Raw genomic sequence first — 14,548 nt, forward strand, 5'->3', positions numbered from 1 at the left:
TGACAAAAATGTACTGGTTCACTTATTTGCTAAGTTAGCCAGTATGGAGCAAAATGAAAATCTCGCTGCATATGGTAAATGTAACATCCCGAAATAGGGCCTAAACGGAACAGTGGTTGCGAAACCAAGAATCTGAGATAGAAAAGTTTATTGCGATTAATTTTATGATTTACCGAGTGATTAGATGCATGTGTTAGAATATCGATAAGAAATTTCATTGATTGCATGTCCGATTTGTATATTAGGGCTTAATTGCAAAAGTTGATAAATATGAGTTCTAAATGCTAAGGGATTAAATTGAAGTGCATAATTGAAGTAGAGGTCCTTAAATGGAATTAGACCATTATATTTTCATGGACAAAAATGGATATACATAGGTAAAAATAACTAAAAAATTTTAATAAAGGGCATTTTAGTAAAGTGTCAAATAAAAGAATTAAAAAGGGAAAAAATGGCAAAAATGTGCTCATCTTCAAGGGTTCCCCGTAGATAGGATTTGTTTCAAGATTCCAAGCTCTATAGTAAGTGATTCTAAGCCCCGTTTTTAATGTTCTTTACATTTTTAGGGTCCCGATAACTTGATTAAGCTTATTCTAGCAATAATTTAACCTAGGGTTTATATTTGGAAAACTACCCATAGGTGAAATGTGTTTATTTTGATATTTTATGGTAGAATATGAAGCTCGAAATTATGTTAAACAACTTTTGCTAAGCGATTTTACGTGAAAACGAGTAAAACGACATAATCGGTAAAAATACCTAATGTTCATAACTACATGTTAGAGTGAGAATTTTATGTTTCCATAGAAGGGAAAAATGATTAGAATGTCATAAAACATAAGAAAATAGGATGAAGTTTAATTTCCGAGCCTTAGGAAAAAAGTATAAATATGTAAAAGTTTAGGGGTAAAAGTGTAATTTTGCCAAAGTTTGAGTCAATGGCTGTTTTAATAAATGTGAGTATTAAATAAGCTAAATTTGTTATTGTAGATCAAGAAGAACAAAATTCGGAGTTAGATCGGGGAAAGAAAAAGATAGTGGACTAAATCGATATAATTGATCGTATTTTGTTTCGAGGTAAGTTTGCGGTAAATAAATGCAATATTCTATTATTTTATGTTAATTTTGCTAATTTCCAGCATGTGTATATTTATTTTATGAAATTATTCGAAGAAGACTTAAGCATGAATTGACGGAGAAGTAATTTCAGAAAGTCCTGGTTGAACCTTAGGAATGTGTAGGATACAAATGTCATGACATTAGGGTTTAAGGATACCATGTAAGACCATGCCAAGGCATCACAATTGGTAAGGTTTCTAAGGTAAGGATACCATGTAAGACCATGTCAAGACAAGGCATTAATAAGTTACTATAAGGCAAAAGTCCCATATAAGACCATGCCAAGGCATGGCATTGGTGAGTTCATAAGGCAAGGATACCATGTAAGACCATATCTAGACATGGCAATGGTAAGTTTCAAAAGGACACCACGTAAGGCCATGACAAGTCATGGCAATGGTAAGGTACCCATATATCCTTAGTATTCCAAGTGGTTCAACGGGAAAATTTAAAGAGAATATCAAGGTAAGGTAAGGTAAGACGAGTTATACTAAAAAGGTAAGACAAGTTTATGCTAGAAGAGCAAAGGTAAGTATATAATGTTCATGTATGCTTGATAAAGAAAAAGGTAAGTAAAATTTATTAATAAATTTGATTAAGTAAGTAAGTATTTAAGTAAGTGAGTAAGTGAAGAAGTTTAAAATATATCTATGACAATTAATGAAGTTGCATTAAGTAGTATCATGCCAAGTAGTAAGATAATTCTTATGAATGTTGTTATTTATTTGCATGCAAACTTATTAAGCTTAATGCTTACCCCTTTTATTTTCTTTCTTTTTAGAGTTTTGTCAAGCTAACTCAGAGATCGTAAAGTATGTTAGAGGTCTGGGCACACTATCACAAGGATTATTTTGGTATAGCTAGACGTTCCATTTTGAGTATGGCATGTATAGCATCGTAGCAATTTTGTGTGTATGATCTTATGATATGGCTAATGAATGATATGTAAATGCTTGATAATGATTAGCTATTGGAATGGCTAATCAAGGACATGTTTGGTGTTATGTATGCCTAAATGGTTATTCCATGGAAATCATGAAAAATGTGAAATTAGCTTTAAAATAGTATCAGACAGCAGTAATGACATGAATTTGAAAAATAACTAAAAATAATATAAATGGATTTAGATAGTGAATTAGATATAGAATTAAATCTTATTGAGGCTATTTTCATATGAAAGAAACAGAGTAAATAAAGGAGTTGTATTTTATGAGATATTTAAATTTTGGTGAGATAGGGTCAGTGTGATTTCTGAATCCCCTATTCTGAATTTAGAAATTCACTAAAAATTGTACACAAATAATTAGGAGTTATACTTTATATGTATAGATTCCTTATTAAGTATAATTTTAAGAGAAATAAACGACATAGTTATTTGAATTCTGTACAGGGAGAAAATTAATTCGTAGTGAATAAAGGTTAGAGCAGCCAAACACTAAAACAGGGAAAATTTTAACTAATAAATTGTACTAATTGGCTAGACCAAAAATTTTGAAACAAATTTAGTAAGAAGATATATGAGTCTAGTTTCAGAGAAAATTTACAGATTTGAATTTCGAGTTTCATAACTCGAGTTATGATTTATTTAGTGACTATGACGCAGATGGACAGTTTATTTATGAAAGATGAAATAAATTGTTTTGAATTGTTTAAGTGATCGGAAAATTTTTATTGATTCCAATTTGTTGCTGAACCATTTTAATTTCATATTTTAGGGTCTCGAGGACCCTTTTTAGGGACATATTAAATGAATGAAACTAAATTAATTTTAAAAGTAAATTTTTTTATACCCTGAATTAGTAAGCTAAGTTCGATAACGCTTCGTGCTCGACTCCGGCGACGATATCGGGTAAGGGGTGTTACAGTGAAGAACATGAAGCTCAAAAACCATGCATGGTGGCTCCAATATCGTACGTTGATAGTGAATCAACTATACGTGGGATCGGTATCGATCTTAATGTTACACCCGACATTGATGTGGTTGGTGATGATGGATACGATAGTAGTGATCCTTGTGATCAAGAGGTCGATAGTGATAGTGATCCCGATGTGAACGATGTCCCTGATGATATTAATGATGAAGACGTGAATTTCGATGGAAACATTAACGCGTTTTTGGTCGGGAATCATATGCGATGTATTGTGATACATAATAATCCTGGGCCACACACGTCGCTTATAAACCCTGATGCGGCGCATGTAGCTGAGTTCTCAGAGTATCCTGAAATACTTTCCGTTCACCGGCTGGCCTTAAATTTTGATCCTAAGGAGTTTTTCGTAGGCCAGAGATTCAAAAGTAAAGAAGAGCGAGTATTTGCTATTAAGCGGTATAGCATGAATAAATCAATGGATTACAAAGTTGCAGTGTCTAAATCAACATTATATATTAGGGAGTGGTGGAAGTCAAGGAAGGCTGCAATTGGCGGGTACGAGCTATATTTATTCAAATTTCGTAAATGTGGGAGATATGCAAATGTGTTGGGCCTCACATATGTACATCAACATGTATGATCGAAGATCATCGAAAACTTGATTCTAAAACTATCTGTACGTGTATCATGCCAATGGTGAAGGACATGCCGACGATGATATTAACGATGAAGATGTGAATGTTGATGGAAACATTAACGCGTCTTCGATAGGGAATCATATGTGACGTATTGTGATACACAATAATCTTGGGCCACACACGTTGCTAATAGACCCTGACGCGGCGCATGTAGCTGAGTTCCCAAAGTACCTTGAAATAGTTCCTGCTCACCGGCTGGTCATAAATTTCGATCCTGAGGAGTTGTTCGTAGGCCAAAATTCAAAAGTAAATAAGAGCGTGTATTTACTATTAAGCGGTATAGCATAAATAAATCAATGGATTACAAAGTTGCAGTGTCTAAATCGACATTATATATTAGGGAGTGTTGGAAGTCAACGGAAGGCTGCAATTGGCGGGTACGAGCTGTATTTATTCAAATTTCATAGATGTGGGAGATACACAAATTTGTTAGGCCTCACACGTGCGCATCAACATGTATGATAGAAGATCATCGAAAACTTGATTCTAAAACTATCTGTACGTGTATCATGCCAATGGTGAAGGACATGTAGACCATTAAAGTTTCAATACTGATTGTTGAAATGTAGGCACAATTTTAGTATCGAGTATCATATCGGAAGGCATGGATAGCTAAACAGATGGCAATTGAGCAATTGTATAGAGATTTTGATGCGTCGTATAACGAGCTACAGGGATGGATAGCCGTTATGCGGGAGTACGTACCAGGGACTGTCATTGAGTTACAGACACGACCTTATTACGGCCCAGATGACAAACTATAGCCGGGAAAAAAATTTCCATCAGATGTTCTAGACGTTTGATCCATGTGTACGCACATTTCTCTACTGCAAGCCGTTTGTGCAAGTGGATGAGAGCTGACTATATGGAAAATATACACAGATCTTACTTCTTGCCGTTGCTCAAGATGGCAACAGGAACGTACTCCCGATAGCATTTGCCATCGTAGATAAGGAGAACATGGAATCATGGGAATTCTTTCTTACCAACTTGTGGAGGTATATTATTAGCAACGATAATATTTGCATTATCTTAGATAGAGGGAAATGATTAATTGCCACCATTAGACGTTCTGGTGTACTATGGAGATCCGTTTACTGCATTCGACACATCACGACTAACTTCCATCGAAATTATAATAATACAAACTAGAATAGACAAGTTGTGAAAATGGGTAAATGATTACATTATCTTTTCAATATAAGTTTTAATGTTTTAGGGCAATACTGTAACTTATCTTTTCTTAATACATACAGCACACGAGCTAGAGCCACACATTTTTCGCCAAAGAATGACTCGACTTGAGAGTGACATGGAGGGTCAAACAAGCACATCTTTCCGACAGTGGTTGAATACTATGGAGCTGTAGAAATGGGCTCAAAGTTTTGACGAGGGTTTTCGTTATTGTCAAATGACCATAAACTTAGTGGAGGGGGTCAACGCTGTATTGTTGAAAACACGACATCTTCTAATTTTATCTGTCTTCTCGGCTACATTCTACAGGTTGGCTACATTGATGCCAAGAATAGGTCAGCAACAAGTCAACCAGATGGAGGCGGAACACGTGTTTATCGAAGATTTCAGGGATGCAATGGTTGCAAATCGTCAAATGGTGAGGTCGATGAATGTAGAAATATATTCATGACGCCTTGAAACGTTTCGAGTTACGGAGACCATTGGTCGTCGACCCGATATACCACCTAGGTCCTATAGAGTTGATCTCTGGAACAGACGGTGCGATTGCAAGAGGTTCCAAATACTTCATTATCCATGTGCGCATGTCGTGGCAGCGTGTGCTAAAGTGAACCTTAATGTTGAACAATTTGTTAATGATGTGTACGCACTCGAGCGCACGTTATGTGTCTAGGAAAATGAGTTCCCCATCTTGCTTGACCTGTCTATGTTGGAGGTGCCTCCAACGACTTTCGAGCTTTTCCCAGACAGAGGGCTACGCAGGAATCCAAAAGGTCGTTCGCAATCATCCATAACCCGTAATGAAATGGACATTAGGGAGAAATCCGATAGTAAGCGTTGTGGATTATGTAGGTTAGCTAGTCATAACCGGAGTAAATAGCCGTAGCGAAACTATGATGTTGGACAATCGTCACGATCGGGTAGGAATTGAACTTATGTTGTAATGTATTTAATTTTTATAAAAAAAATTATATTGCAAAGTTTGTTCTAATTAGATTAATGTTGTAATGTATTTAATTAATGTTCCAATTAGATTAATGTATTTAATTAGATTAATGTGTTTTAATGTTCAAAATGTCCAAATTAATCTAATTTATGTTATGGTTAAATTTTGTTCCACTTTTCAAAGTTCCAATTAATCTAATTAAATATATACAAAAAAATACAAACTTTTTAATATCAAAACCCAAGAAACCCCTAAAATAGATGGTTCGATGGTGTGGTCCTAGGGTTATATTTCTGCGGAGGTCGACGTTCACGTTGTGGGTAATTACGACGACCAACATCCTCTTCAGTCGCAGGTAAAGGTGTCTGATACATGGAAGAAAAATCATATGGCTCGAATGGTATCGATGAACTTGAGCCAGGAGGAGTGTCATGCTGTGGCGGATACAACCCAAAAGGAGTGGAGTATTGCGGTGGATACGGGCCGGAGTAGTGTTGTACTGCGGTGGATATGGGTCGGGAGAAGTGTTGTGCTGCGATGGATATGACCCAAAGATATCAAACTCGTAATGGTATCCGCCCCCTGACGAGCCCGGGAAATAGTCATTGCCTAGCAAATTCGGATGATAAGAAGTATCAGCCGAATGTGAATGCGATCGCTCGGACTCGACCTCCAACTGTGGCTCAGGCTCTAGCTCTGGCTCGGGTTCGGGCTCTGGATCTGGCTGTGGCTCGGGCTCTATATTGGCCACTGGCTCGTATGCCCCAGGTCGCTACACGTGCAGGGGGACTACAGTCGACTTCCCACCAAGTAAATATGGCTTTCCCACACTAAAGTACCATTGTATGTACTCTAACGATGGTTGTAAATCGGAAGACATATCCATCTTATGTCTTCGAGCCATCAAATTATTCCACACCGCAATGTATTTTTGATGCACAACCGCCCAATAACTTCCATGTTTTCCTTTCTTATTGATGCCGTGAACCTTCCACACTTGTATTAGCGGATCCGGGATATACAGGATGCAACCAAACTGCCGTAGTACTTGATCCCTGTGGTACCATTCGACTACATTGAAATTGATAATTGGTGCGTTAATGCACCACAATTGAGAATCAATATAGGCAGACGATGGTATAATAGCCGCAATTTCTGGTCTATGATATGGCATCCATATAAACTGCACAATTAATACCATAGTTAAAATTTAACACGGTTTGAGTAAGATATACAAAGTAATTACATGTCACGAATATTGGAATAGCTTACCCCTTACCCGACATGTTGTTCAATCATCAGACGATATATCGAGACAGTGTATGACCTCCTGATACCTGGATAAATACTCCATCTACGAAAATAATTTTTAAGTAAATATAGTATCGTTAGAATAGTATCATTATAAAGAAATTGTCAATGAATAGCAAGTTAAATTTTACCACCTGTTAACTAGTGAAATACGTATGGTTGGTGACTAACCAATACCAAGAATGACATCCGATAAAGAGCCTATGACTGCAACAATACAAGGCATCCACCTATGTCTATGGCATCAGGCTTTGTCGTCCGGTAAAGCTCATGATACAACATAGCCAGAACTGCGGAACCCCAACTATACGAGCGAACATTACGCAAATCAGCTAATAGAGGTAAATACTGGAGATGAACCTTGTTGTTGTTCGCATTGGGCATCAGTACACCCCCTATAATTTGCATAATGTATGCTCGAGCTGCGCACATCAACTCTTCTTCAGTGGCATTAACTGATAAATGCTCAAATTTTGCTTTTAGCCATGTAAATTTCAAATCTGAAAAATTAGACTCATCATCACCAGGCGAGGCTCCTAGTAGGCCATAACAAAGTGCAGCTGACTTAGTTATCGCATTTACGCCCGTTATGGCACTTCCGATGATTGGAAGCCCAAAGTGCAATGCAACATCCTCCAGAGTGACAGTGCACTCCCCATACAACAAATGAAAAGTGTGGGTCTCCGGGCGCCAACTCTCGACCAATGCGGATATTTCGTAACGCAAATCAAATGTCCGGGTCAAAACTGCTGACCCGAATCCAGCTGACTCCAAGTAGGGCATCAGTTGTGCATCCGGGGAATATCCTAAACCATTCACCCAGCCCCTTAATGCGTGGTACGAGTCCTGACAGTGTTAAATTACAGAAAATAGTTCTAATAACATAATATATTTCCTTAAATTACGTAGATCTTTTTTTAATGGAACTCGTGATTAACAAATAACAATATATTACCATATTATTGACTGTGTTAGATATGTGAGGATCTTTCCTAATCAATGAAGCCATTGCGATGCCTGCAATTTCAAAATAAATTTTGATTATTAATTTTAATGTTTGATGAATTTAATATATTTATCAGAATAACTAAATTTTATATATTGCTTTTAATTACAAAAAAATACGAAACAGTTTTTTCGACAACATATTTTTTCCTATACTACATTAAAAAGTAAATATATCCAACTCTAATACAAATATTTTATTATTATTTTAAAATGATAATAAGTAAAATATTTCGGTTTAAATTATAATATATATAATATACCCGACATGTAGTTCAATATTTTTTAAATTAATTTTTATTTAATAATAATGTGAGTGATGTAATAATAATTAAAAAAATATGATAAATAGCTCAATACTATTTTAAAATGTATTATAATATGTAATTAAATTCCTTGGAAAATAAAAAAATATGGGAAAACAAAAAAGGGTTATGTTGCAATATTCTTAATTTTTTTCGGTGATTTTGGCCCTTTGCTTGTATTTTTCTTAATTCTCGGATTTTATTTTTTAAAATATACCATTTTCATATTTTATTTTTATATTATTTTAGTATATAATATTTCAAATGTATTATTTTAGTGTTTTTTATATTAATTTAGTAAAAAATCCTGATTTTGACCCTTTGTTTGTATTTTTTTAGGATTTTTTTTTCTAAAATATACTATTTTCGTATTTTATATTTTTATATTATTTTTAGTACATAATATTTCAAATGTATTATTTTAGTATTTTTTATATTAATTTAGTAAAAAACCTTGAATTTTGGCCCTTTGTTTGTATTTTTTTATTCTTGGATTTTATTTTTTAAAATATACTATTTTCGTATTTTATTTTTTATACTATTTTAGTACATAATGTTTCAAATGTATTATTTTAGTATTTTTATATTAATTTAGTAAAAAACCCTGATTTTGGCCATTTGTTTATATTTTTTATTCTTGGATTTTATTTTTTAAAATATACTATTTTCGTATTTTATTTTTATATTATTTTAGTACATAATGTTTCAAGTGTATTATTTTAGTGTTTTTTTATATTAATTTAGTAAAAAACACTGATTTTGGCCCTTTATTTGTATTATTTTATTTTATTTTTTAAAATATACTATTTTCATATTTTATTTTTTATATTATTTTAGTAAAAACCCGCCAGCACCACTTTCCCCAAAAAAATTATTTTTTTCGTATTTTATTTTTTCATTAAGATATTTTTTAATATCTTATTTTTTATACTATTTTTGTAAAAAAAACCCCATCACATAAAAAATAAAAAATAATATAATCATAATATAAATTATGAATGAATGAAAATATCAAGGTCCACAGAGAGTTCGTCTTTTTCTTTGGCTTGTAGCTAAGCAGAGGCTTTTTACTAATTCTGAACGAGCTAGGAGAGGGATTGGACATAGTAGTGCTTGCCCTCTTTGTGGGCATGAAATCGAGGATATTCTAGATGTTATCCGTGACTGCTCGAAGGCTAAGGAAGTCTGGATGCTCGTTGTTCCCTCTGAGAAATCTACCAGGTTTTTTTCTGACCCTATTCAAATTTGGTTTTTCACTAATCTATGTTGTCATGATAAATTGCAGGATAAGGGAATTACTTGGTCTTGTCTTTTTGGGATAATTGCTTGGAGACTTTGGAAGAATAGGAACCTTTTCATTTTCCAAGACATCATTTGGACGGTTTATGAGACCATCAAAACCTCCCTCAGTTGGGCTCAACATTTTGAATCGTTATTTGGTGTAGTCAGATTCACTGCAATCAGTTCTGAAACTTCCCATCGCTTGGCTGACAATTTGGTTCACCTATTTACTGATGAAGCAGTTGCTAGAGATTCTGGAAGCGCCTCAGTGGGTGGAGTGGTTCGAGACCGGAGTGGAAATTGGATTTTGGGATACACCTATTATTTGGGTAGATGCTCACCTTTGGAGGCTGAATTCTGGGGCATTTTTTATGGAATTCTCATTCTATTGAGTAAGGATTATAAAAAAGTTCGAGTTCAGTCTGATAACCTTAAAGTGGTTAAGGCTTTATCCTCGGAGATATCAGTGGATTCAGGCACTACGGTTCTCAGGAGAATCAAATGACTTCTGCGCTCTGATGGTCAATGGGATTTTAAGTATGTCACTAGGGAGTGTAGCTTAATTGCAGATCAATTGGCAAAGATTAGTCTCTCTTGGAAATCATCTCTCCAGCATTTTGAAGTGCCTCCTGATTTGGTGGTTAAGGTTATTCAGCAAGACAAAACTTTTAGAACCTCTTAGGAGGTTTTTTAGTTGTAATTCTGTTTATTTTTCACCCAAAAAATAAAATAAAATAAAATAAAATAAAATAAATACAAACATACCTTAATATCTCTTTTTAACTAAATAATACATTGCAAAAAAAATAAATTTAAAAATTAAATCAAAATTAAATCAAAATTAATTAACAATAATAATAACAATTAAAATAAATAAATTATTTTCCTTAATTTAACATTAATTACTTAATTTATAAAAAATTACTTTTTTTTCTTCTTTTTCTTTCTTTTTCCTTCCCTCCCTTTTTTTCTCCTCTTTTTCTTTTCCTTTTTTCTTCCCTCACCAGTGCCGCCTCCTTCTCCTTCTTCTTCTTCAATTCTTTTTTTCTTCTCCTTTTTTCTTTCTAGCCGAAATGAACTTTGGGGACCATTATGGTCCCCAAACAAAGAAAAAAATAAAGCAGCCCTGGGAGACGGTGCCGCCTCTACCACGTCCATGATCAGTGCCGCCTGTGGCAGGACTCGACTGGTGCCACCTGCGGCAGGCCTTCCACTGCCTGCCATGTCCTATCCCATCGTTTTAGCATTTTTTTTCAATTTTTTTTGTTTTAGATTTTTTTTTGTTTTTTTTAACAGTACATTTTGTTTTTTTTTTCACAAATTGTGTTAGAAGCAGGGCGGTCACGCCTCTGCCATAGGCAGCACCACCCTGCATGTACCATTTTGGTACATAATTTATACTTTGTACCATTTTGGTGTTTTATTTTTTTTGACTATATTAGTAAAAAACTCAAATGTTAACATAGCTGCCTAGACATCACTGATAGGCAGTGGCGAGTCCCGGTGGTTGGCAGGTGCACCCGACTAAAATTGAAAATTTTTCATTTACACCCTCCAAATTTTAACTTATTAATAGTAAAATTATATTTTAATCTTTTAAAAATGATAAAAAAAGTAATTTAATCATTTCAAAATTATAAAGATAAAAATTACTAAAATGATAAAATTATATTTTTATTATTGTAAAAATATACCATTTAATTTTGATCCCAACAAATTTTTTAACTTCACTCTTACTTACAATTGTTGACAAATTAAAGTTATCAATAGAATGAAAAAGAATAAGTTTAAAAAAATCCAAAATTCTATCATTTAGAAAACCAAGAGTGATAGCCATAATGGCATGCTTGAAGAGACGAGAAAAGAAAAACTATTTGAAAAAGGTCAATTTACTCATATATGTTGAAATTTTTTTAAATTTGATTATTTATGTTGTTTTTCTTTTAAATTTATTGATATATATTATTTTTGGAGAGAGAAAGGAAAATATATTCTAAAAGATGCATAATATGTTCTAAAAGATGTGTTTTTACTGCTACAGGACACGTTTTCACTGTCACCATCATTTTCACTTTGTTAAAAATAATTTTTTCTTACGGTTAAAAATTAAAAGTTTATAGGTTTATTTTTGCCTATGTTTGAGATAGACATTATTATAGTTTTAAGGTATGTTTAAATTTACAATAATGTTGTGAAGCTCGGTGACCTATAAATTTCATTTGCCATGTGAGTATGAAGTCAACACTTAAGAAGTCGGATCGCATTGCAACTCGAGATCCTAGTTGATGGTGGTTATACGGTCTCAGATTGAAGTGTAACTAGGGTTTCAAGTTTACAAATATTATACTATCAATGGATGGAGCATAAATGAGACCCTAGTTGACATTGGTTATACAACCACGACAATGTGTTCCTCCTTATCGGAAGAGGATGCTTTATAGAACTCATACAAGTCAAAGACAAAAAACATAGTAGTCCTTTCAGTATAATTAAGTGGTTTGTTTTATCCATCTTCACCAAAGGCAACAAACCCGTTACTATAACCTGTGACAGAGTTAGGGGCCTAATTCGCGGCGGGAAAAAGTTATTGTGCTGTGCAGAAAAGATGAAACGCGAAACAATCATTGTCATCCCAATTTGCACTTCATCTTTTTTGCATCACATAATAACTCGTCATCACTGAAAATCTTGTTGCCCTCAACTGTAACGCCCCTTACCCGAGACCGTTGCCGGAGTTGAGCACAAGGCACTACTAAACTTATTTGAGCACTTAACCAAATTTAGATAATTTATATCATACTTTTCAGACAAGCTGTCCAACTGCGTCATAGTTGCTAAATAATTCATATCTCGAGTTATAAAACTCGAAACCCAAATCCGTAAATTTTCCCCGAATTTATACTCATATATCTACTTACCAATTTTTTTTTATAATTTTTGGTTGGTCCAATTAGTACAGTTTATTAGTTAAATCCTCCCCTGTTTCAGGGTTTGGCTACTTTGACCCCTGTGCACTACGAACCAAATTTCTCTCTGTACAAAATTCAAATAACCATGCCGTTTGTTTCTCTTAAAAATAGACCCAATGAGGAATCCATACATATACAGTATGACTCATAATTATTTTTGTGCAATTTTTAATGATTTTCTAAAATCAGAACAGGGGAACTCGAAGTCATTCAGACTCTGTCTCACCACAATTTAAATATCTCATAACATAAAATCCAATTGCATGCACCGTTTCCTCTATATGAAACTAGACTCATTAGGCTTTAATATCATTTTTTTCCAGCCCTTAACTCAATTTCCACAATTTATGGTGAATTTTCAAAGTCAAACTACTGCTACTTACCAAAAACTGTTTTAGTACAAATATTGTTAACTAGTTCATAACATCTTTACTTCAATTCATTCAAACTCTATACATGCCATATAAATCTTTAAACATAAAACAAAAACTACCAGAATTGATCTGAATAGTGTGCCCTGTTGTGTTGATCCGATCTACCCACTTCACTTCAAGTCAATCTACATAAAAATATTAAACACACACAAGTAAGCTTATTGAAGCTTAGTAAGCTCATAGGCATATAAACACAAATCATATCAAATATCGTACACAATCTTATATCTATTAGTTTAACTATTTCATCCTCCAAATCACAATTTCATTAATAACTCATTGGAATAATTTCCATATGGCTACTCACAATTTAACTCCCTTAGGCCCATTTCTCATTTACTTCATTGTCAATTTAAGGAACAATAAGGGAATTGAGTGCTTCATTATCACATTGCCATAGTAAACTATGGACTTTCACATTGTTACGCATCACACACCGAAGCCATAGCCTTGCCATGGTTTTACACGGTTCACATATCATACCGAAGCCATATCCCAGACATGGTCTTATACGGAATCACATTATCACATTATACCGATACCATAGCCCAGCTATGGTCTTATACGGAGTCACATTATCACATTGCACCGATGCCATAGCCCAACTATGGTCTTAAACGGGCACACTTATCACATATTTTTCGTCAATTCATCAGGGTCACAGAATAGAAGCACTCAAATCCATTGTTCCTACTAATTTGTACTTTTAGTTACACATTATTCATTAGTTAATGCAAATTGATAGTATTCATCAACAATAAAATACTTTAACAATCATAAGATTTTCATATCAAAACATTGAAATTTTCCATATGAACTTACCTGGACTAATTTGCAAAAGTCGTAGAAATTCAGGGACTATTCTTGAATTTTCTCCTTTCCACGATTCAGTTTATTTTCTTGATCTATAATTATAAAATCATTCCTTCATTAGCATCCATTTCAATTCTATTTCACTTCACAATTTATGCTGTTCAAATTTCGAAATTGTACTTTTACCCCAAAATTTACAGTTTTCACAATTTAGTCCCTGCTCAATTCACCCATCAATTGAACTAATTTTTCTCAATTAACACTTTATTTTATCATTATAAACTATTTCAAAACCTTTTATATTCTTAATTTCAACAGAAACCTTCAATTCACAACTTTTTCACAATTAGGTCCTAAATATCATTTCCTATCAAAATCACTTAATAAAACCACCTTAATATGAAATTAGAACTTAAATTTCATAATAATTCATCATAAAATTCCCTTATACATCCAGGGTAACTTCCAATTTCACCCATAAAATCAAAAACTAATGAATTCTACAAGTGGACCTAATTGTAAAAGTCATAAAAACATAAAAATTATCAAGAAAAGTAAGAATTAAACTCACATGATGTAAAAATATGAAAAACCAGCTTTCT

The 14,548-nt window shown here is 33.7% G+C and overlaps 1 protein-coding gene across 1 annotated transcript; it reads right to left on the reverse strand.

The window, feature by feature from the left end:
* Positions 1-7,340: 7,340 nt before the first annotated feature.
* LOC107934746 (protein MAIN-LIKE 2-like) lies at positions 7,341-8,148 on the reverse strand. Its single transcript, XM_016867247.1, has 2 exons — positions 8,095-8,148; positions 7,341-7,985 (listed from the first exon to the last, which is right to left on the reverse strand). Exons 1-2 carry the CDS (start codon positions 8,146-8,148, stop codon positions 7,341-7,343), a joined length of 699 nt encoding a protein of 232 aa, XP_016722736.1.
* Between the last annotated feature and the right edge of the window lie 6,400 nt (positions 8,149-14,548).

The sequence above is a fragment of the Gossypium hirsutum genome, chromosome A12 (genome assembly GCF_007990345.1).
Source record: "Gossypium hirsutum isolate 1008001.06 chromosome A12, Gossypium_hirsutum_v2.1, whole genome shotgun sequence".
NCBI lineage: Eukaryota > Viridiplantae > Streptophyta > Magnoliopsida > Malvales > Malvaceae > Gossypium > Gossypium hirsutum.

What these genes read in the sequence shown, in the direction of transcription:
- LOC107934746 (XM_016867247.1), bottom strand. Translation starts at nt 8,148, where the DNA reads ATGGCTTCATTGATTAGGAAAGATCCTCACATATCTAACACAGTCAAT. An exon ending in CTAACACAGTCAATAATATG is followed by an intron (nt 7,986 to 8,094) that starts GTAATATATTGT and finishes TAACACTGTCAG; the next exon opens with GACTCGTACCACGCATTAAG.